The following is a 22267-nucleotide window of genomic DNA, read 5'->3' as shown; positions in this document are numbered from 1 at the left end:
TAGAGTACCCCTTTAACTTACTGATTATAACATTGTGTGCTCATAATGATGTTTCCTTGACACATTCATTAGTGATTGTGATGGAGCACAGCAGGTGTTGACCTTGCAAAAGCTTAGTTTGCATAATGTGCCTACGTACTATAAGTGCCGCGTTTACCAAAGGGACATGAACATAAATGACTGGCTGTTCTCAGCAAAATTCAGAAAATGACTGTTTTACAGGAAATAATGTAACATTTCTGATAATGACCAGCAGGTTAGATAATGGGACAGTTATGGCTTTTTAAAAAAAGAAAGAAACCCAACTAAAATTAGGCCTATTTATATATATTTTAATTGAAACAACACTATTTTACCCACTGTATTATACACTGAATTTATGTTAAAATTATCAAATGATATAATACCCCTGGCTGGACAAAGGTGTTTCGTTGGTGAAGTGTGTTTTTTGGAAGGTTAGAGTTTCTTAGACATCAAGAAACCACAATGATGGAGCAGTTTCGGAGCATTTTTATATAATAATTTTACCACAGGGTGTCACGCTTCTGTTGTATTGTCAGGGAGCTGATGATTGGCTGAAACAGCAGCGTCACTCTCAACGTGCCTCGGTGACGCCCCGCACTTTCCCACCATGCAGCGGGTGATGTCTGAGGAAAGATGGCGGAAGGAGGAGCGGCAGATCTGGATACCCAGAGAGGAGAGGTCGCGGCACTGTTGAAAATACAGCTAAAAAAGGGAGACACTTGGTAAGACTTGAGCTGAAACCTTTTCAAAGATACCGCGTGGCCGTGGGCTGACTCTGTCGAGGCTGTCAGCGTCATAAAGGATAATAAAGCCAGGGTGACGGGCCGTGTTGACAGTTAGCTTCGAGCTAGCTAACGGGAGCCTGTCAGCTTCATGTGTGTCAGCTTGGCAGGCTAGTGGTGGTTTAGCTAACGCTAGCTATTAGACTGTCAGTGAAGAACGATGGGTATCCTTGAACGTTAAATGATGTGTTCTGGTGGTTCAATTCGCTACTTTTAAATGACCATGTCGCTATTATTCTGATGACATGATCTCAGTGATGCTGCATTTAATTTAGCTGATTTAGTTAGCAGGCTAATGGCTAATTGGATAGCCTACCGAAGCACTAAGTGGTTTGCCAGCCAGTGGGTTCATCCGTCGACTTCTGCAGGGCGGAGTCGGAAGAGAAGCACCTGTCAAAATCACAGAGCCAGCTGGCCAAGCATGCAGCAACCTAAACTCAAGTCGTCGTCACTAAGTTACTGTTACAACTATCAATATGTGTTATGTTTTCCTCTCAGTCAGATCTGTTAAAAACACTGACACAAAGGTAGACTTCACCTGCCAAAGTATTTCCACTATCACCATTTAACGTGTGAAAAAGAAACTATTTATAAAGCTTTAGTTTACAACGTAAAGCTTGTTGCATGACCGACTAATCTAGACTGATTAACAGTGTCCCATCTTGCTTTATCAGAGCCGACATTATAATACTGTTTGCCCTTTCTGCAGGTACCTGGTGGACAGTCACTGGTTCAAACAGTGGAAGAAATATGTCGGATATGACAGTTGGGACAAATACCAGATGGGGGACCAGAATGTCTACCCAGGACCAGTTGATAACTCCGGTCTTCTCAGAGGTAAGACGGATGATGCTTCACTTCCTTAGACATTAATTCACAATAAGGAATATATTTTAAATACTGTGTGGCACACCATGGACCCCTGGTCAGTTTAGCTTTATCATTCTGGAAGGAGTAACAAAGAGTTTAGAGGAAAAGGGAACAAAAAACAGCATTGTTTACAAACTCCATAGAGTAGCCTTTTCGGGGTTCATAGAAAGGTCTACAGCATACCTTTATTTCTTTGTGTGTTTTGTGTCGTGGGAGACAGTAAGGGCAGGGTCACTGTTGTAAGTGCTGTCCCACAATGTGCTTTCCCTCCACCTGTCTGCTTGATTGTTTCTCAACCGTTCTCTCATACCCTCCTTACCTCTAGATGGGGATGTGCTGGCCATCAAGGAGCACCTCATCGATGAGCTTGACTACATCCTGGTCCCCACAGAGGGCTGGAATAAGCTTGTCAGTTGGTATGGATTGACAGAGAACCAGGAGCCAATTGCACGCAAGGTAAGAGTTACGTCTTCATGATTGTATTCCATGGTTGAAGAATGTTCTGCTCACTGCAGTGAGAATATAGTGAGTAGGACAATATAATGGCAGCAAAGGTGGTTTTCTGTGTTGCAGATTAATAGTTGTTGTTAGTAGCTATGGTGTATAGTATTGCTTGTGTTGGGTTGAAATGGAGAATATGGTAATTTGAGATCGGGATATGAAGAGTGCAGGACAATTGTAATAGAAACTTGATATTGGAGAATATTGACATGGCTCTACTGCTGCTCATTATACATTTTTAACAAAAAGAATGGCAAATGACGGTCTGGCACACAATTTAGTTTGGAATGAAATACTGTATGCTTGTGTGTAACCATAAAACATGTAGTGCGTATTTATTGATTGACTTGATTGGTCAGTTAGATGTGCAGTGATTCATCGTGCACAGCACCTGGAAACAAATAAAGATAGTGCTGATATATTGGATATTTACCTCACATGAAAAGGAAACGACAAATGAATTTCCTTCGGCTTTTCATTCATTTCGATCCTGAACTGCAGTTATTTGTTTAAGAGGTGAATAAATACTTTCACAGATGTTTTGGTAGAGTGAAACAAACCCCTGGATGGCTGTGTGTGTGGTTACTGTTGCTTAGTCAGCGGAATATTTCATGATGGCAGCTACAACTTAACGGGACCTACAGTATCAAATCCCCGTTTCAAATCTCGCTAGTCATGGCATCATGGCTGCTAGAAGAAGTTCCTCTCCCCCTTCATCGCTATCGTTCTCTCTCTCGTTCTTTCTCCCCCCTTCTATTGACCCTCCCATTTTGCCATGTATGTCGTGGGACATATCGGGTGGCCGCGGGGTTTCTATTTTCAGACAACGTGCTGGATGACTGAAAAGCTACATGGAGGGATCCGCGAGACACAACATGCAGGAGGTTCATTATTAGATTTCCTCTTCTTTTAAACTCTTTGTTTCTTTTGTGGGGTTGCCATCCTGAGATGCTGGGGGAACACAAGCGTTAAAAAGGATTTAGGAGGATTGTAGTCCCAGGTTTGGAGCTACGTTTCCTTCCGTTGTGCTCTTCTGGTGTGATATGCCAACACCGGTGAAGGGTTCCTGCAGTGTCCTTGTTTTTTGAAGTGGAGGAATGCTGGTTGAGGTCACTCTGAGAGAAGCAGCGTCAAAGCTTCTGAGAGGAGTGCGAAAGGCAGCACCAGACTGGGAGAAATGGGGTGGGTGGGGTAAATGGTTTATCTCTGCTCTGATTTGAGAAATTCTGCCAGAGTTTGACGATGAGTTGGGCTTTTGCTCCGAGTTTACAAACACATGGGTGTTGCGCTGAGTGGTAGGATGGTCCCACCGGGCGATCGGGGTAGGATAGGGGAAGGGTGGGGGAAGTGCGTGTGTGTGTGTGTGTGTGTGTATGACTATTACGGTTCTCATTTGTGAAGTTAGTACTGTGTGTATATATGCTTGTGTGTGTGTGAGTGTGTGTTGAAGGGGGCTCAGCGGTGAAATAAATAGGCTGGGACCCCTCAGCTGTTTCCACAAGGTGCTGCTAATTTAAGCACTCTGACTCCTATCAGTTGTGTGGCAACCAGGCCAGCAGACTGTACTTTGTTAACCATGAGAAACGGAAGCTAGTACAACCCCAAATTTAGCAGACACCTTTCATTGTTTAAGATCACAAATAACTAATTAGAGAGAAGTAATATAAGAGTACCTAGGGACAGCAAGTGTAATAATTTCATATTCAAAGAATAACCAGCAAATAGACTCATGTTGGCAGCTGTAAAAGAGTCCATTTTTGTTTCATGATCAGCATGAACAACATGATGAGCCTGTTATTTAATCTGATATTGTGACAGCAGATATTTATCTTGTGCTTTGGCTTGACATGTTGCAACATTATGTTTACAAGACTAACACGTTTACATACTGTAGTCAGCTGATGTAGTGCAGATATGGCACACAATTAATATTTAAAAAGCAGTGGGAAAATATTTGTAATTATCCTGAGGAGTTGTAGTATATTATGTGTCGTCTTATGAGAGCCACTTTTTCATAGTAAGAATTTCTGCAAATACTTTAATTGCCAATATAGTATTTCATATTGAGTTCTGCACATATGCAATGTATTTTTATTTGACTAATCATGCTTTGATCAAATAATAATTCCACTATGTTTTTTCTCCAGGTGGTGGAACAGGGTATGTTTGTGAAGCACTGCAAAGTGGAGGTGTACCTGACGGAGCTGAAGCTCTGTGAAGACGGCAACATGGACAATTTGATCACCAGACGCTTCAGTAAAGCCGACACAATAGGTAGGCCTGAGAACTGTCTATGTGACCTAAGTGACCTCCAAGGAGTTCCATGTTGACTGGCATTCAGTCAGATTTCATAAACCTGCTAAAAAATACATTTATTATTCCGTTTTCTTCCCGGGCATTGATGAAGAAAGATCTTCCTTGCCATTACTTGTTATCTTACTCTTCACCACTTATAACCTTAAGTCTTTACTAATAAGAAGTTTGTTAATAGGTAATAAATCAATAATTGTCCTTGGTTTTTCATTCTGTAAGTATGTGTAGGTAAACTCCTGGCAATTTCTGTTGTTCACCCTCAGTCTTTCTTTTGATAATATTCACGCTTTGATATAGACGTGATAGAGAAGGAGATGAGGAAGCTGTTCAGCATCGCTGACGAGAAGGAGACCAGGCTGTGGAACCGCTACATGAGCAACACCTTTGAGCCTCTCAACAAACCTGACAGCACTATTCAAGACGCCGGCCTCTACCAGGGACAGGTAGGGACTTCTGGAGTTTTATCTGACATTGTCACAATGTGAGAACAGTTTGAAAAGCTCTGCAGGTTTCTTTTCCAGAAGTCAGCCCTAAAAAAGTATTTGACATAATTGACACAGAGCTATCCAAATATGGCTTGCTATGTCGACAGTTATTATTCCTGAGCTCAGAGAAATATGCTTTTTCAGATAGCTTTTCCTTATTTGTCCTCTCTGTCAGTCAGTCCTTTTAGGCTGCAGCAGAGGGGATCTTCAGAAAACCCTTTTCTTTCTGTTTAAATGTGTGTCCCAGAGGTTGTCATGACCTGCAGAGGGCAGTCTAACTGATCTCAGTGCCAAGTTCTTGAATAACCTTTTTTTGTGACCAATTCTTTTATAATGTACCATGAAATAAGTGACGTGCGTGGTACTGTGACAAGTTTCTTCTTTGTTGTTCTGTTGAAGTTTGAGTGTCTTTCGGTGGTGCTCTTGTCTTTTTCTTTGCATCACTGCTCCTACTATCCACCCAGTTTCTCTCCTGTGTAAACTCTTTATTATATTAGTATTTCAGGAACAGAAAAGTCTCGACACAGGGGGGTGGTTAAAGCAACAAATGCAACAAATAAATATCTATGGTATGATGGAGAACAGCAAAGCAGAAACTTATTAAATGAAAATAATACACAGTAGATTATTTAAATAACATCTCACTTGAAAGTGTTTTCAGGGGAAGCTGAAGTTATGTTAACACAATGTGGTAAGACCGTCCTGTTTATGAGATGGTTACAACTTCAAAACCCACATCATCTGTTTATCGTCACGCAACCTCTTGGTAAGCTGCTTAAAATGCGCACGCGTGTCCTGGCATCCACCTGGCAGTCGACTAAAGCAAACTCCGTTTCTATACAAGCCTAGATTAATTCAGGCACCTGTCCACAAACGGGCTGTACCGTTCACCAGCAGCTGTTCTAGAGGGTTGTTGAGCCTCTGACAAATCGTCCTTTTGCGAAACAGGTGGATAAGATCCGTCCCGCTCCCTGTCTTTCCCCTTTAGAAATATCAGTAACATGTTGTTGCTTCTACTTGTAGCTTTTGAGAAGTCAATGGCAGATCTTCACAGTGTGTGGAAAGGCCACACACTCTTTGTGTCTGTTTATTAAAAAGGTGTTCCGCTTTTGTTCTGAACCGTCTTGATTTCATTTCTTAAATTCAGAGTATAATCTGATATTTTTGACTAATCTGAATAACCCATTAATTGTAGTAAAATAAAATGCCCTTCATCCCATTTCGAGATAAATAATCAGCTTTTTTCCCTCCGAGTGCAAACTACATTTCTATTCCGTGGACCACAGTATAGGATGCAAACATCTAAACGTTTGGTGGAAGCAGATGGAGACCTATTTTCTCTCTGCCGTCTCCCACAGGTTCTCGTAATAGAGCAGAAGAGTGAGGATGGCTCGTGGCCCCGAGGCTCCACGGCACCCAAGTGAGTGAACGGCACATCACCTGGCTAATATTCCTTTGTTTGACCGAAGGAACAGAAATAGAATGCAATTTTCACGCTCTAACCAAACACTGTTGTTGATTTGCCAAAGGATTACACACACAGACGCTGTATTATTGAATTGCTAAGGACTTTTTTTTACTTGGAGTTGAAGGGAACTAAAGTCATTTGAGGAGAAACAGCACTAGAATTCCTAGTCTGGCAAGATGTTTGAAACACCTTTCAGTTACCTTCTCTTTCAAATATGCAAAGTGTAATTGTTTTTAAGATTCCCTGCTATGTCACTAGAGCACCTCATCATCTTCCAAGATGTCCTCTCTCTATGACTTTGCGCCAGTCTTCCTCTTTGGCTTGACCCTTTGTTGCTCACCTATACCTCTTATTTGATTTAAATCATCTCAGTTTTATTTGATTGACACTTGCACACCTTTCTGGAACAGCTCCTTGTTTCCTCTCCTCTAACTCATGATCTATTCTTTATCTTTTGAAGGTCATCTGGTGCTTCCAATCTCTCTGCTTTGCCAAAGATCTCGCCTTCATCTCTCACAAACAATCATAACAGCAGCTTCAACAGCAGGAAGTAAGGCTTAGCAGTGGGTTAATTAGCAGAGGGTGGGTTTGAATGCCAACAGACAGAGATGGTGTCGGTTGTATTGCTCAGCACAAAACCTTCACTTTAACCTCGCTGGAATTTCTGATCCAATTCCTGAAGACATTCCTCCAGAACTTCCTGCAAAAGAGGGAACTTCAATTTGGTCTATTTGGACTTTTTCTCAGCTTCGTTACTCATTCCTGTTTCAGTCATGCTGAATGATCCGCTAACAGTATCCCGGTAGTTTGAGGAACGTTTTGTACAGGTCTATCTCTGCCTGTGGTTTGGGTCCTAAAGCTATCTTGTGATGATGCAGATTCAGCTGTAAAAGCTGATAGCAGGGAGGGGGGAAGGGGCTTACGAGGGATTGATCTTTGTTGAATTTTCTCCAGCGACAGCAGTGCTCTCTGTAAATGGCCCTCCGGTGCCTCTGGGTGCCTGACTCAGCATTTAATTATGCTAGTAGTAATAGTTTGCATCTGATTTTCTACCTTACTGATTGATCGCTCTGGCTAGGGCTGCATGATTATGGTTAATGTGATAATTATTCTACCCATTACTGTGTGCTACAAGGTCTTGATTTCCCCCTTGCTGTCTTGTACAACGCTCAATCAAAAGTAATATTTAAATGATAGAATATTAGCAATGTATTTGGGGCATAGCAACAAGCCTGAGACATACTTGGCACAGACTATTTGTACAATTGTTTTCTGATTTAAAACAAAGGTATATCCAGATAACATTATCTATTTAAATAAACAAAGCATTTCCCTAAATCTCATCTATTTTTCTGCTTAGATTATTGCTGTATTTATAAGATGGCCTATGTAAGATTTCTCGGACCCCAACTCCTGCTGACTCCGACAGACTTTAGCCCCACACTCATTTGCAGAGTGTCCCTGCAAAAGAAATGCAGGGTCGTCTGGAAATAAACGTGACCTGGTTCTACACTACATCCTCCTACAGGGTGCTGTGGTGGCCATTCAAATGTGTGTAAGCGCACATTCCTGGTAAACAATGTTTTGTGGAAGCACATTTCTACAGTTCACCACACAACCGCTGAGAGGAAAGATAAATTAATTGTTGCCACGATAACTTTCCAGAGTTGCAAAATCCTGATTTGTGCACCCGTCATGGCGTTTGATCGCACTCCTGGATCCTCTCTCATGTCTCATCATAACATCATAACGTTAAGGTTAACGTTAACGTTAAGCAGTACACACACACACACACACTCACACACACACACACACACACCAATGCAGCAGCCCCTTGCGTTTTTTTAGCACTGTGCAGTTATCGGTCTGAACGCGGCCTTAGTCCTATTGTGTATGTTGATGCTACTTTCAAATACTAGAACATCAGCACTGTACTGTATTTGGGTCGCATCGGCAAGCCTGCAACGGACTTGGCACAGAGTCTTTGCAACTGTTCAAATCCAATATATCTTTTGTTAGTAATTCAAAAATGTTTTCAGATCCTCTCATTTACCCACATCCCCACATCGCCGTCTTTTCTCTCGTTTAGATTTCATGACGCACGTCTGACGTTCGTTGGTTGTTGGAGCTCACGCTTTCAACTTTGGGCTCTCTGAGTCATTCTGGAACTTAACTGCGTGTAATGGAAGTTGATATACCAAAGAGCAACCAATAAAATATGTTATTGTCAATCATTCAAAAAAGAAAATGACAGTCTGTGCTTAAGCATTTTCTGAAGCTTTACCATTCTTCACCATCTCAACACAAGAGGTGAAAGCACAGAAGCATCTACATCTACAAATCAGTCTAGATTTCATTCTATTCCTAAAATGAATTACATCTTTTCTTTTCAACTTTCAATTTCCTGAAAATGTCACTGTAGCCTCGATTAAGATTTGTTGCTAAAGCACTGGGACCTCAAGGCTCCGTCAGCCCTCTGCTAGAGAGCACTGCTCGACTGGGTGGAGCTTTACTGTTCCCCCCCTTCGTGTGTGTGTGTCTTGGATAAGGACACTGCATTGTTTTTTTGATACTTTTGGAATGCAGAAATAACAGCCACAAGCTTGGCCACCCTGAAAAATCAATATTGATAAAGAAGGTGGGCGAGCCTGTCCTTCCTGCACTCACTAGCTGAAAAGAAAATCTAGGAGTATAGTTACACAATATAATTTAACAGCTCTGCTTTATACTGTTTGATATCAGTGGGATCTTTTCCTGCACAGTGTTGTTGGATTGTGGAAGACACAGAGTGGGTGACTTGGGGAAATTGGATCTTCACTCCCAGCATCTCTTCTGTCCCTGATTCACTGTAGTGCCAGAGCTGTCGTTTCCTCTGAATTATACATGGGGCCTCTTTTTTTATTTATTTCATATGAAGTGTTGTTCCCGCATTACACAACACTTGTCTTTTTGGTTTTGCGCTTTGGCCTGGTCAGTTTAGCCTCAGTAGCAATACTCTGTAACGGCAGTAAGTTTCACCGTCTTACGAGGCAGTGTCCCCTAATTCTGTCAGTTTCTCTCTCTCACTCTCTACTTGAGTCTCTTTACCTCGCCTCTCCCCTAAGCTCATTGCGATGCACACATTCTGCAGTCTAAGTGACCTTCAGAATACATTTCATCTGCTCCTGCTCCCCTCAACACCTGCCTTCTCACTCACACACGCGTGCCGTCCCCTCTGATGAAACCATCCCTTTCTTCAGTTTGATCTTAGCTTATTTATGTAGACCCTCCCCTTTAAAAGCTCTCGTACAGACAGCCATGGCATATTAAAGAGGGATTGTCAAAGTGTGTGTTTGAAGGGTGCTAACAATGTCATGGTGTGTAAATTTGTGTGTTAGTGTGTCGAGAAGAGAGAGTACGGAATAATATAATGTGTGCAAGAGTGTAAGAAAAGGGGATAAATGGTGTCTGCACGAGTGACTGTTGATGTGTGTGTGTGTTGATGTGCGTTAGAGAGAGAGAGAGAGAGAGAGAGAGAGAGAGAGAGAGAGAGAGAGATACACTAAGAGTCAGGCCTGCGAATACTGCAGCCTCAGCTGGATGCAGTGGATCAGCTGCTCCCTCCATCCCATCTCATTTCTCTTCTGTCAACCCCCCTAATACTGCGGGTACGCGCAGCGCGAGGCACGAGAAGCCGAGAGCAGCCGGCGGAGCTTCGGGAGAGACGAGTATAGAGATAGATAGCCGCTCTCTCTCTCTAGACTGATAGAGCTGTCGATCTGGTGCGGCATCTGTCTCTCTCTCTCTCTTCTCTCTCTCTCTCTCTCTCTCTCCCCTTTTTTTTCTCTCTCTCTCTCTCTTTTTCTTTTTTTTTTCCTCTTTTTTTTTTCTCTCTCTCTCTCTCTCTCTCTCTCTCTCTCTCTCTCTCTCTGTCTCTGTGTGTGTGCACCTCTAGCTTCGGTAGCGGTAGTCTTGAGCATCCTTGCTGCTGCTGATGCTGCTATAAATATCTGCTGGTAGCCGTAGAGCGGCAGAGAGCAGCAGGCAGGCCAGAGGGAGGAGCAGAAGACCAGAGGACAGGACAGAGGGAAGGCATCTGAGGCAGAGAGGATAACGAGATGGCAGGCGGTCAAGCTCGGAAAAGAAGAAGGGGAGAAAAGAGAGGAGGGAGCTGCTTAGTTAGCTTTTAGAAAGAGGAAGAGTGTGTGTGTTTTTGTGTATTAATGCGTTCTGTGGCTTGATTATTGGTGCAGCTGGACTTGGAAGGAGGCCTAAACTTGGTTCGGACTATATCCAAACAGCTACAGGAGCAGCACTGGGTTCAGCTGAGTTAACATTAGGACTCAACAGTAAAGACCAGAGCTGGACTTTCCTCTCCGGCCTCTAATAAACCAGGCTTTGCATGCACCAGACCCGAGCCGAACCCCATCCAGGCTGCTGGTGGTTCTGTTTCTTGCGGACATGCGGGCCGGCATGGGCCGGGGCGGGGCTGAGATGTCATGCTCCTGTGTTGCTGGTGGTGCCTGAGGCCTGAGGCGGTGGAGCTGGAGAGCAGGAGGGTGGACCACCGTGTGTTGAACTGCGAGGCCAGTGCTTCCACCGCCATCACAGCTGTTTCCCTTGACCAGTGGGAGGCAGAAGCGACCAACACTGCCTCGCAGCCTTCCCAGAGGTCTGCTGATTGCTGCAGTTGGGGAGGCCAAGCTTTAAGCTCTCTGATTGTCTTTTTTTGGGGGGAGTGGGGGTTATTTTCTCGGGTTGTAGTTTGGTCTTTGGTTGAAAAGGAAATTGTGGAAACTGAAGCTCTATATTTGCCTGGTGGTATTCGTAATGTGTTAAGTGTAACAGCTTTATCTTGATTTAAAAACATCTTATACTCTGTTAACTTAAAATAGATGCAGCAGAATTACAATAGGGTGTTTGTGACCGCTCCTTTGCTTGTAGCAGTTTGGCACACACTATCCAACCCTTTTGCTTTTGTATGTTTGTTGCACAGTGTGAAGAATTCAAGCTATAGTCTACCGTCCTACCACCCCTACAGCAACAGCTATGACTACTCGGACCAGAGCCGGCAGAGTGAGCGCTCGGGCCTCTGTGGACTCTCCAACCTGGGCAACACATGTTTCATGAACTCTGCTGTGCAGGTAATGGAACCACTTCAGGGAAGTCTACACAGTCTAGGAAAGTGTTTCTAACTCTTTCCATGTCTTCAAAAATCTAGAAGAATTTATGTATTAATATATGAATGTGTATATATGTCAAGGAGTATGGAAGCTTGTGGTGGCCCAGCACCATACTACAACGCTGTGTGTTGCTTTTCTGTCTTTAATTTGTATACATTCTGTATATGTACATATAATGACAAGTATTTAAGTGATGGCATGAAAATGTCAGATTGCAGATCTTGTGAAGAGCTTAAATCGATCCTCGGCTGATTATTGTCGTCTCCTGCTTTTGTGCCCCTCAGTGTTTAAGCAATATCCCTCCTCTGACGGAGTACTTCCTCAAAGACAAGTTCACAGACGAGCTGAACGAAGACAACCCGCTGGGCATGAAGGGGGATATTGCCAAAGCATACGCCGAGCTTATCAAGCAGCTGTGGTCGGGAAAATACAGCTACGTCACCCCAAGGCCTTTCAAGGTGACTACCTGGAAACACTTGAGCAGGAAACGGTTTTGGATATTGGGTTCACTACCAAAACGCTGCATTCTTTATACATTTTTGCAAAGGAAGGTCTGTAAAAGTGCTATTGTTGTGTCACAGTAAGGCAGTTTGAGCAGGAAGCAAAAGTATGTCTTTGGAGTACAAACCATACTATCATTACTATAAGTAGGGAAGCAGCAGACCAAGAATGGCCTAATGCACCAGGTTAAAAGCCTGATGAGTAAAGGGTTTTAAAGTACTCAAATAAAAGATTCAACAATTAGAAAAAGGCCGTGCTGTGGGGGAAGTCTTAAAAAGACACAGATAGCCAAAAAAAGTAACTAAGTATAATACAGCAGAAGGTTTCCTAATTTGTCTTTTTTTCTTCTGATTTTGTCCCCCTCCCCATGTCATTTATTTACATGTGTTCTCCATCTCCAGACCCAGGTGGGCCGCTTCGCCCCACAGTTCTCGGGCTACCAACAGCAGGACTCTCACGAGCTGCTGGCCTTTCTCCTGGACGGCCTTCACGAAGACTTGAACCGCATCAGGAAGAAGCCGTACATCCAGCTGAAGGACGCTAACGGCAGGCCTGATAAGGTGAGAGTATAACGGCTCTGAAAATATGTGTACGTAGCGTCATACATCATGTATGTATATACCTATTAATGTGTCTCATTGTTGAACATTTTATGATTTGTGTTTATATTTATTTCTTATATTTTTTTATTTGACAGACTTTTGTAACGGCTAGTTTGTGTTTTGCCGTTTATCTCAGGTGGTGGCGGAAGAGGCGTGGGAAAACCACGTCAAGAGAAACGACTCCATCATCGTGGACATCTTCCACGGCCTTTTCAAGTCCACCCTGGTGTGTCCTGTGTGCTCCAAGATCTCTGTGACCTTTGATCCTTTCTGCTACTTGACCTTGCCCCTGCCCATGAAGAAGGAGCGGACGCTGGATGTCTATCTGGTGAGACTGGACCCTCTGGCCAAACCCACACAGGTAAGACACAATGCCTCCGAAAGCCCCTGAACAGCACTTAGTTTTCTTCCCTGACATTATGATTTCATGTCATGTCTTTCCGTTTCAGTACAAGCTGACTGTGCCGAAGGTGGGCTACATCTCTGACCTGTGTACCTCCCTGTCCAACCTGTCAGACGTGCCCGCTGAGAAGGTATAAACATCACAGTCGGCTCTGCTCTGGGCAGTTATAGTGCTGACGTCTCAGACAGCACAGTGTCCCTGCCCACCCAGCTTCAGCTGCTAGTGGGAGAAAATGTTGTCTCCAAAATCTTTAATCTGCTATACAGTGTTCCAAGTAGCTTTAGGAATTGGTTCATATATGAGTTTAATCTGCCTACATTCCCAAGAGTCTTCTGACTACTTTTCTCTTTACCCCAGATGATTGTAACTGACATCTACAACCACCGTTTCCACCGGATCTTCGCCACCAACGAGAACCTCAGCAGCATCATGGAAAGAGACGATATCTATGTGTGAGTGTCGAACTTGGTTGACAGGCATACTCTGTTATCGATATATACGGAACGGCATAATCTGAATTCTGACTAAATTTAAGTTTCTGCCCTTGATTTACCACATAAAGCAGTTGCCTAATGCATGGTGTAATACCTTTTTACATATTTGGCATTAAGTCAGTGGTTTGAAAACTTCAGATAAAATGTATTTACTGTTTTGACTTTATTACTGACAGTAGTTGCGACTGAGATTTAAAGCACCACCAATTTAGATCGCTTTATTTGCGAAGGACATAAATATGCCGGAGTTTCACTTTCCCCTCTCTTGCTGCTAACAAGAAGCATATTCAGTGCGACTTCAAAACTGAGCAGACTTCTCTCTGCAGGTTTGAGTTGGCGGTGAACAGGGTGGAGGACACGGACCATGTGGTGATCCCAGTGCACCTGAGGGAGAAGTACAAACAGTCGGGCTACAACCACACCAGCACGCCGCTGTTTGGACAGCCCTTCCTGCTCGCCGTCCCCAGAACCCTCAGTGAAGACAAACTCTACAACATGCTGCTGCTGCGCCTCTGGTACCTTCATCTGTCTGTGTTTGATCGTATAGTCATTGTTCAAGACACTAGCCTAATCTATCGTCCAATCGTGGTTACTCTTTTCAAAAGAACATCTCTCCCGCTCGCCGCAGGCAACTGTATTAACGGGGCGGTCCATCAGCAATCTAACAACACCATGAATTACATGCATATAACCACAATAACACTAAATCATATTTCCCTTTTTTTTAAGGGTGATGTCATAAAATATAACGACAGACGTTCAAAGTTTCATTTGAAGACCTTAAGAGAAGCTTTGAATGTATATAAATGACATTCGATAAAGCCCACTCTTTAATACCACAAACTAAATCATCTGCATAACGTTAACTTCTCTTCTGGAGCTAAATGTTGGTGAGCAGACACACAGAGAGGCGGGCGTCAGATCCACGGAGAAGAGACGGTGGGCCGGTTTGTATTAAGATTTAAGAATTCGCTCTTCACTTGTTTTGAACGAGGCTCAGCAGGCAGACACGCCGCTCCACCAGAACCATCTCTAAACATCATAACATCTTAGCTGTGATGGTACAGTAGTTAAAATGGCCTCTATATCCATGTAGGAAATATAAATCGTTGATATCCGACCGCCGATCGATACAAGCTCACCGTCTTGTCTAGCAGCCACTTTGGCAGGCGATCAAAAATCAATTAGAAGAACTGTAGAAGTCGTATCGCGTGCTAAAAAAGTAAAAGCATACAAATCATTTTAAAAAGAAATGATTTTGTGTTTTGCAGCCGGTTTGTGCGATCTTCAGTGGAGGAGGATGAAGAGGATTGTGAAGAGACACAGCCGCCCAAACAACACACTGTCAATGGCAACACCACTAATGGAGTGCTGGAGGAGGGCTCGCCGAGTGAGTGCACACACACACACACACACAGACATGTTTACCTAGAACAGTTTTGACCTTTACAAATGCTTCACTGAATTTAAGCCACATAGCATTTGCTATTTAAAGTCATTATTCTTCAGAAGCAGCCATGATGCTTTAAAGTGTTTTCCGTCGTCCCTCAGGCGAGATGGAGACCGACGAGCAGGACGACGAGTCCAGTCAGGATCAGGAGCTGCCCTCTGAGAACGACAACAGCCAGTCAGAGGACTCGGCGGACAACGAGCTGGAGAACGGTGTGGTTGGTCCGCAGAACTCCACCAAAGGGCCGCAGACGCCCGGGCACAACAGAAAGAGACTTTTTACATTCCAGTTCAATAACATGGGAAAAACGGACTTCTCCCTCATTAAGGAGGACACCAGACAGATCCGCTTTGACGAGGGACACCTCCGACTCAGTGGTAGGAAGGGGAATAAATCCTCACATAACCTCCTAAAGTTCAAACTAAATATATTCAGACTCATCATCTTGTATTCAATCATTTAAATAGTTATGAATCGAGTGTTGTTCTCACAAAGTATTCACAGTTTTTAAATGGTGGATATTTTATTTTGCGTGGAGAAGCACCAAGATGAATGACTGTCGATGCAGCGATGAAATATCAGACTGAAAGATGATGACAACATTAAAGATGGCTCGTCTGAATTGTGTGTTCTGTCCACTTTATTTTTTACAGACCGCTCTTATCTCTCCTTGGACTGGGAACCAGAGATGAGGAAGAAGTACTTTGACGAGAGCGTTGTCGAGGTAAAGCCGATATCAGAAGATGCTCTCTGATGCAGATCTAACGTTACCATGTTAATGCAGCAGAGCAGCTGCTGTACTCTTTAGCATGCGTACCGTGCAATGTAGAACAAGTGCAGTCTGCCATCCTGCTACAAGATATGGCAGTGTGACCCAGACAGGAGCAGCAGGAAGTCCCAGGAACGAGCATGACTCTTATGTATTCAAAAGGTCACAGATCTGATGTCCTGCAACAGCAACTGCTCCCTAAGTGTTCCGAGGTGTTAACCGTCTCCAGGAGGCTTCAGGGAATACAATTTGAGGACATTTGGGAGAAGTGGAAAATGTGTATTTCCCTGAAACGCCCTTCTTTTGTTTTAATTATTATTATTAATTTTTTTAGATTTGAATAACCACATATTTGATCTCTATGCATTCAAATGCTGTCCTGGTTATACTTTGAATGTATTTCCAAATAAGATACTGTATCAGTCCATATTTTAACTTTTGTGAAAAAGTATTGTGACAGCACAGAACTCGTATAATTCCACTTTAAGGTAAAGCGTTCCCTGTTTTGTTCTATTTTGGACCCGATCCACACACAGTGCTATGAGAAGTGTTTTCTAACAGCTGTATGTGCCTGTGTGTTTTTGTTTTTGTGTGCGTTTGTGACTGAGAGCAGGACTTTGACAAGCATGAGAGCATGGAGTACAAGCCTCAGAAGAAGGCTTACTTCAAGCTGAAGGACTGCATCGAACTTTTCACCACGAAGGAGAAACTGGGAGCAGAGGACCCGTGGTGAGAAACGCCGCGCATTCAAAAACAAGTTACGAGCAGGACACGGTCAGCCAAACACGTGAGGTCAGCTGCATTGGCTAACATGCGATGCACATCCTGTCTCATAGGTACTGTCCAGACTGTAAGCAGCACCAACAGGCCACTAAGAAGCTGGACCTGTGGTCTCTGCCGCCGGTGCTGGTGGTCCATCTGAAACGCTTCTCCTACAGCCGCTACATGAGGGATAAACTGGACTCCCTTGTGGATTTCCCACTCAGGTACGCTCGCACATGCACACAAAAGGCAATTAATTTCTACAGCAGAACATTGCATCCTCTGCAATTTCTACTGCACATCCAGTATATGCAGACCCACAGTTATGGATGATACTATCTGCACGTTAAGGGTGTAATTAGAAACGCATCTTATTATTTCCTTCATGTAAAGGGCTTCTGCCTTCCCAGTGTATATTTGCATTGCATGGCACCTGACGACTTAAAGTTCACCATATTTTTCCTGCAGAGACCTGGACATGTCTGAGTTCCTGATCAACCCCAACACGGGGCCCTGCCAATATGACCTCATTGCTGTTTCCAACCACTACGGCGGGATGGGTGGAGGCCACTGTAAGATTCTCCTCACATTATCACTGAGCGGTGTTCATCTTCCTTTATGCACCGACACTTTGCAGCATGATCCAGAAACGTGCTGTGCAAATAGTCCTGTCTTTTAATCTCATCCTGCTCAGACACGGCTTACGGCAAGAACAAAGACGACGGAAAGTGGTACAACTTTGATGACAGCAGTGTGTCTCCTGCCAACGAAGATCAAATAGTGGTGAGTGTCCTCATTGGTAAAAGCCAGGCAACATGACTACTGTGTATTCATCAAAGGCAGTTTTGCTGGACACAAATTAGAATTTCATCAAAGTAATGCACTTCTGATATTGTCACTAATTATGATGAACTATTACTTTGCTGATTTATCAAAGGCATCCAACTGTGCTGGCACTCCCAAAAAAGCACTAATAAGGAGCTGAGGCCTGGGGTTGTGGGTATTTTGTTGCTGTTACTGCTCTTGGACAGTTCTTGATATACAGTAATTGGCACATAAACACAACTCGGTGATTCATAAAGAGAGCCCACACCCAAACAATGTGAAGTCTCCTTAAGATGTGTTGAGAACGTTTGTAAAGGCTTACCCACCTCAATATTTGGCCGAGAAATGAAGCATTTCCTGGTTCCATGGTTCAGCTTTTGTCAGGTTCACACAGCACAATCACAGCTGATACTTTTATAAGATGTCAGAAGGTAACAAACACCTTGGAAAATGTGTCAAGAGTCCTTGAAATCATAAAGAAATAATAAAATATGCGTTGGTATGATTAAGCATAACTGACGCGGCAGAAGCAGCCCTGCAGCCACAGCGGACCTGTAACGGCAGAAACAGGCGTCTGCAGATCCCCGGTGCTGTTTTAATACATGCTACTTTAACAGAAGGAAATTGTGCATTTGTTGTGGACTTTTTTCAGTGATGGAAACCCCACACATTTGGTGCTGTAATAAATAGTTAAAGCAGCAGGCCGGTGCATATGTAACATTAAGGCCGGCGGTTATTAATGCAGCATCCTGTTGACTCATTATCAGGATTAAAAACTGCATCGTCATGTTATTAGAAGTTCTAATGTTTAGAAGTGTTATAAAAGAAATTCTAGATAATGACAAAGCCACAGCAGCAGTGAGCTATTTGTGAAGCTGGATGGCTTTTTACTCGCTGTCTTTCTCTCAGACCAAAGCCGGCTACGTGCTGTTCTACCAGCGGCAGGATACTGTGAAGGGCACCGGCTACTTCGCTCTCGATCGTGAGGAAGAAGAGGAGGAGGAGGAGGAGGAGGAGGAGGAGGAAGGAGAAGATGAGGAGGAGAACGAAGGCGAGGAGAGGCAGGAGAGAAAGACCGCCTCATCCACTCAGGCTGCCCCGCCCGCCGCCGCCTCAGCCACCTCAGCCACCTCAGCCACCTCAGCCACCTCAGCCAGCGCCGCCACCGATCAGAGTGACGAGGAGGACCCGAACAAGAACCGGCGCAGGAAGAACGACAACGAGCAGGGAGAAGAGGAGGAAGAGGAAGAAGAAGAAGAGAGGAGGAGGAGGAGGAGGAGGAGGAGGAGGAACAGGCGCCCATCCGAGACGTCACCATGAAAACCAACTGAGGCAAACTGAGGACGTAAATAAATGGAGAGAGAGACTAGGATCTTTCCATCTAAAGCCATATGGACACACAGCATGGCAGCGGGCGCCACCAGTCTCACCCAGCGGCTCGGACTCGGCCGCCCGACAGGCTGAGCCACTGCGGGGGTGACGGCTGTTCGGTCAGAGAGCTGCCGGGTTACGCAACTCTAAGAAATCAGGGCCCTCCTCTGTGGTTGGATCACTGTGTGTGTGTGTGTGTGTGTGTGGTGTGTGTGTGTGTGTGTCGCCACGTCCAATCGTTTAGGATTTGCTCACCTGCTCTGAGAAGAGTCACTGGACGACATTAGGGATGGATTTAGAGGCTTCACAGTACTGCGGTGTAGCGCTCTTAATCGCCCTCTGCTTTTTTGCGTTTAGCTTTTTATATATTTTTGAGAGCAATACTTTGTTGGCATATCATTTTACTATCATTTAGACCATGTAAATATTTTAAACACTGAATTGTATCTGGTGTTCATGATGCGCTGAAACATTTTGAACTTGCACAATCACCAACCATCCACCCCTTTTTTTTTTTTTATGTATAGTTGCCAGACATACTGCAATTGTTTAACAATAATGTCTCTGAGGGTTTTCTCACATGAATAGCTTAGGAAGCTGCCTTTAGTGAGCCGGCGGTGAGACGCGTGTACAGTCTAGACTTAACGTAGAGAAGTGATGCTCAGAGTTGGTTTTATAAAGTGTCGAACAGCCAAACTGTCCTAGCTTTGTGCTGCTGCTGCTACTGCTGTGATCTTGCATTTTAAGACAGATTATTACTGTATCGGCATGAACCTTAGCGATTTAAGGTCCTGCTTTTGTTGTCTCTCTCTGGTCTCTGTTGATAATTTATATTTCTTAAAACCTAAAATAAAGCAGGATTGAGAAGCTATCTAGCTAACTTTGCAAAAGAACTAAACAGATTGAGATTTTTTGCACATTTTACCTGCAAAAATGAATTAGTAACAGCTGTTTCACTCTGTCTTAACTCAACATAATGTGCAGGGATTGCAACAAATATCTGTTTAAAAGTTAGCCGGCCGACTCAGACGTCACAAATCTCTTCCACTCTCCTGCTAAGTTATTCATAGGTGTTGTTTAAAGCTTTACACGGCTCTGCTCGCTCCTCTTCATATTGGAGGCACTGTGAGATTAGGACCATCAGTGATTCCGCTCCCATCAGATGGATCGTCTCTTGTTCGGATCACCTAAGCCTTAACTCTTAATCTCAGACCGGTCGCCTTTTCTTTGCACATCGCCATCGCACCGTCTCTCTCGCACGGCCCTTTCATACACCAACACTCGTGTACGAACGTCCGTATTATTTGTGTGCTTGTTACATCGCGGCCACATCATCTCAAGCTGTTTCTTTTAGCCCACAAGAGGGCCAGAATGTATGCTGAATGGAATGAACACTGACCAGATGTATGTGGTTGAAGCCTTTTTGATTCTTTACAGGGCCGGATTTGTTATTTCCGTTTTTGTTTTTTCACGGCTCCTTTTATTGGTTTGGTTGAATGTGATGGAAATGGGTTCTTCGCCTTTTGATATTAGCTGTATGAATTCATGGATACTGCTGAATGCGACCCTTTCCAGAGGGTGAAAAAAATGCTTTGAGGATGGGGAGCGAGGGAAGGGAAAAAACTAAAAAGTGCGGGGTGAGTCTGCCTCAAAGGCCTTTCAGCTTGTGGGATCATGATACAGTGAAAATATTTTGTGGCAGATTGTTGCAGGATATTCCTCCATCGATGTAACTCATGAAACTATTCTCCATGGTGGAGTGTTATGCTTTCTTTTTCTACCTGTTCGTCCATTGTAAACAGCGTTAGCGTACCTGTTGCCTCAGAATATTCGATGTGTACCATGCCTTTATGAGCATCTGCTTTGACTTCAGCGGGCTTCATCACCTCAGCGCTGCCTTGCTTTTTGGGCGACTCACCCCCCATCCTGAGTGTGATGTGATCGCTACTATAGGCTTATACAATACTGTACATAAGAGTTCACTCTGTGAGTGCACATTTGATAAAGTTTATTTATTTATATGTAAGCATTTAATAATAAACAGACAATATATTTAAACCTTGGCAAGACATGAAATGTCTGGGGAAATGTGGCTCGAGTCCACACGTACACTAGTTTGCAAAGTCTAGCCTGTGCTCTTGTCAGGGAGGGAATATTTTTAAGAAAAAGGATGGTTCTGTTGTTTTGGGACTGTTTTTTGTAAAAATAATCCAGACATCTTTGCATGACAGCATAATATGGGTTTCCAGGTTTGGCTGCACTTGAGTTCACTTGGGTTTACATTTGAAATGTGCATGTGTATTTATACACAATCTTCAATAAAGTTGTGTAAAGCTTCCTGTGGGTCCTGCTCTGGTGTGTGTACGTGTGTGTACGTGTGTACACTTGTTAGTGTTAGAGAAAAGGGCCAATCCTAAACAGTATCAAAGATAAAGAGAAATACTCCATTTTTTTTTTTTCATCAAAGGCAGGTAACAGGTCACAGCAGTAAGTAAGAATTCTTGCAGTAGCTTACATCATTTCCATAATAAGAATAAACATTAAGCTTTTTTTCAGCTCTCTGAATCACGTACGGGTTTTTGGTGTTCTTTTTTCTTTTAAATATGAGCCTTCCATTTTATTTCCCACTCTGTTCTCCTGTGTGTGCCGCAGCTGCAGGCTGATCTGTGAGGAGGAACACTGTGTTCTCTCCGGGTTCTGACGGGTTCTCTGCCCGCTCACAGCTGGGAGGTTCCCCAGAGCAGCGGCTCATCCTTCTAACCAATAAGAAAGAGGCGAAGAAGGAGCGCTTGTGTGCAGAACAGTGGCTCACTCTCGAAGAGAAAACGGAAACCAACTTCAGTGAAAGTGATTGTTATTAACCAACATTTAAATGCTGATGTGGAGCAGAGAAAATACAATTAATAATAATAACAACCTGATTAACCTTATTTTAACATTACCACAAACATGTCTGAGAGTAATCCTTCTATATATGCACATGTGTTTATTATTATTATTATTATTATTACTATAAAAAAACATTTATAAACAAATAAGTAATTAAAATAATGTAAATGTTTTAAATATATATATATATATATATATATATATATATATATATATATATATATATATATATATATATATATATATATATATACACATACATACATACATACATACATACATACATACATACAAAAAAGAAAAATGTCAAATCATGTTACAGTAGCTTTGACCATCTCATCCTTCCCACAGCACATGTTGACCTGTCGCTGTAGGAAACGCACAGGTGTTCCTAATAACACTAACGATGTGAGTGATTGAGCATCAGTTTAATTATGTACACCTGTGATTCTCCTGCTCTGTCAAGTCTAACTGTCTTCTGTGAAAAGGGCTTATTATGGGAATAAATACAAGGAATAAAAAAGAGGTAGGGTCCAACATATTTAACATCTATTTGTATTATTTGTACTGCTTTGCTGCTTCATCATGAGAATGAA

At 43.3% G+C, this 22267-nt stretch overlaps 1 protein-coding gene across 10 annotated transcripts; it reads left to right on the top strand.

Moving 5' to 3' along the window:
* Nucleotides 1-621: 621 nt before the first annotated feature.
* On the top strand, nt 622-21756 carry usp15 (ubiquitin specific peptidase 15). Of its 10 annotated transcripts, XM_029462422.1 has the most exons (23): nt 622-746; nt 1516-1643; nt 2002-2132; nt 4325-4451; nt 4788-4933; nt 6334-6395; nt 6904-6993; nt 11419-11566; nt 11890-12063; nt 12508-12666; nt 12845-13069; nt 13158-13241; nt 13469-13563; nt 13932-14120; nt 14877-14995; nt 15157-15432; nt 15709-15779; nt 16438-16553; nt 16661-16810; nt 17055-17158; nt 17281-17369; nt 18321-18640; nt 18682-18742. In XM_029462422.1, the coding sequence occupies exons 1-23, from the start codon at nt 658-660 to the stop codon at nt 18740-18742; spliced, it is 3153 nt and encodes a 1050-aa protein (XP_029318282.1). In that variant the 5' UTR covers nt 622-657. The 10 variants fall into 10 exon arrangements, with proteins under 10 accessions (XP_029318282.1, XP_029318277.1, XP_029318274.1 ...); XM_029462417.1 differs by lacking the exons at nt 18321-18640; nt 18682-18742 and adding an exon at nt 21435-21756; XM_029462414.1 differs by having other exon boundaries at nt 11464-11566; nt 18321-21119.
* The last annotated feature ends 511 nt before the right edge of the window (nt 21757-22267 follow it).

The sequence above is a fragment of the Cottoperca gobio genome, chromosome 23 (assembly GCF_900634415.1).
Source record: "Cottoperca gobio chromosome 23, fCotGob3.1, whole genome shotgun sequence".
Taxonomy (NCBI): domain Eukaryota; kingdom Metazoa; phylum Chordata; class Actinopteri; order Perciformes; family Bovichtidae; genus Cottoperca; species Cottoperca gobio.
This window is presented reverse-complemented; position numbering and strand designations above follow the sequence as displayed.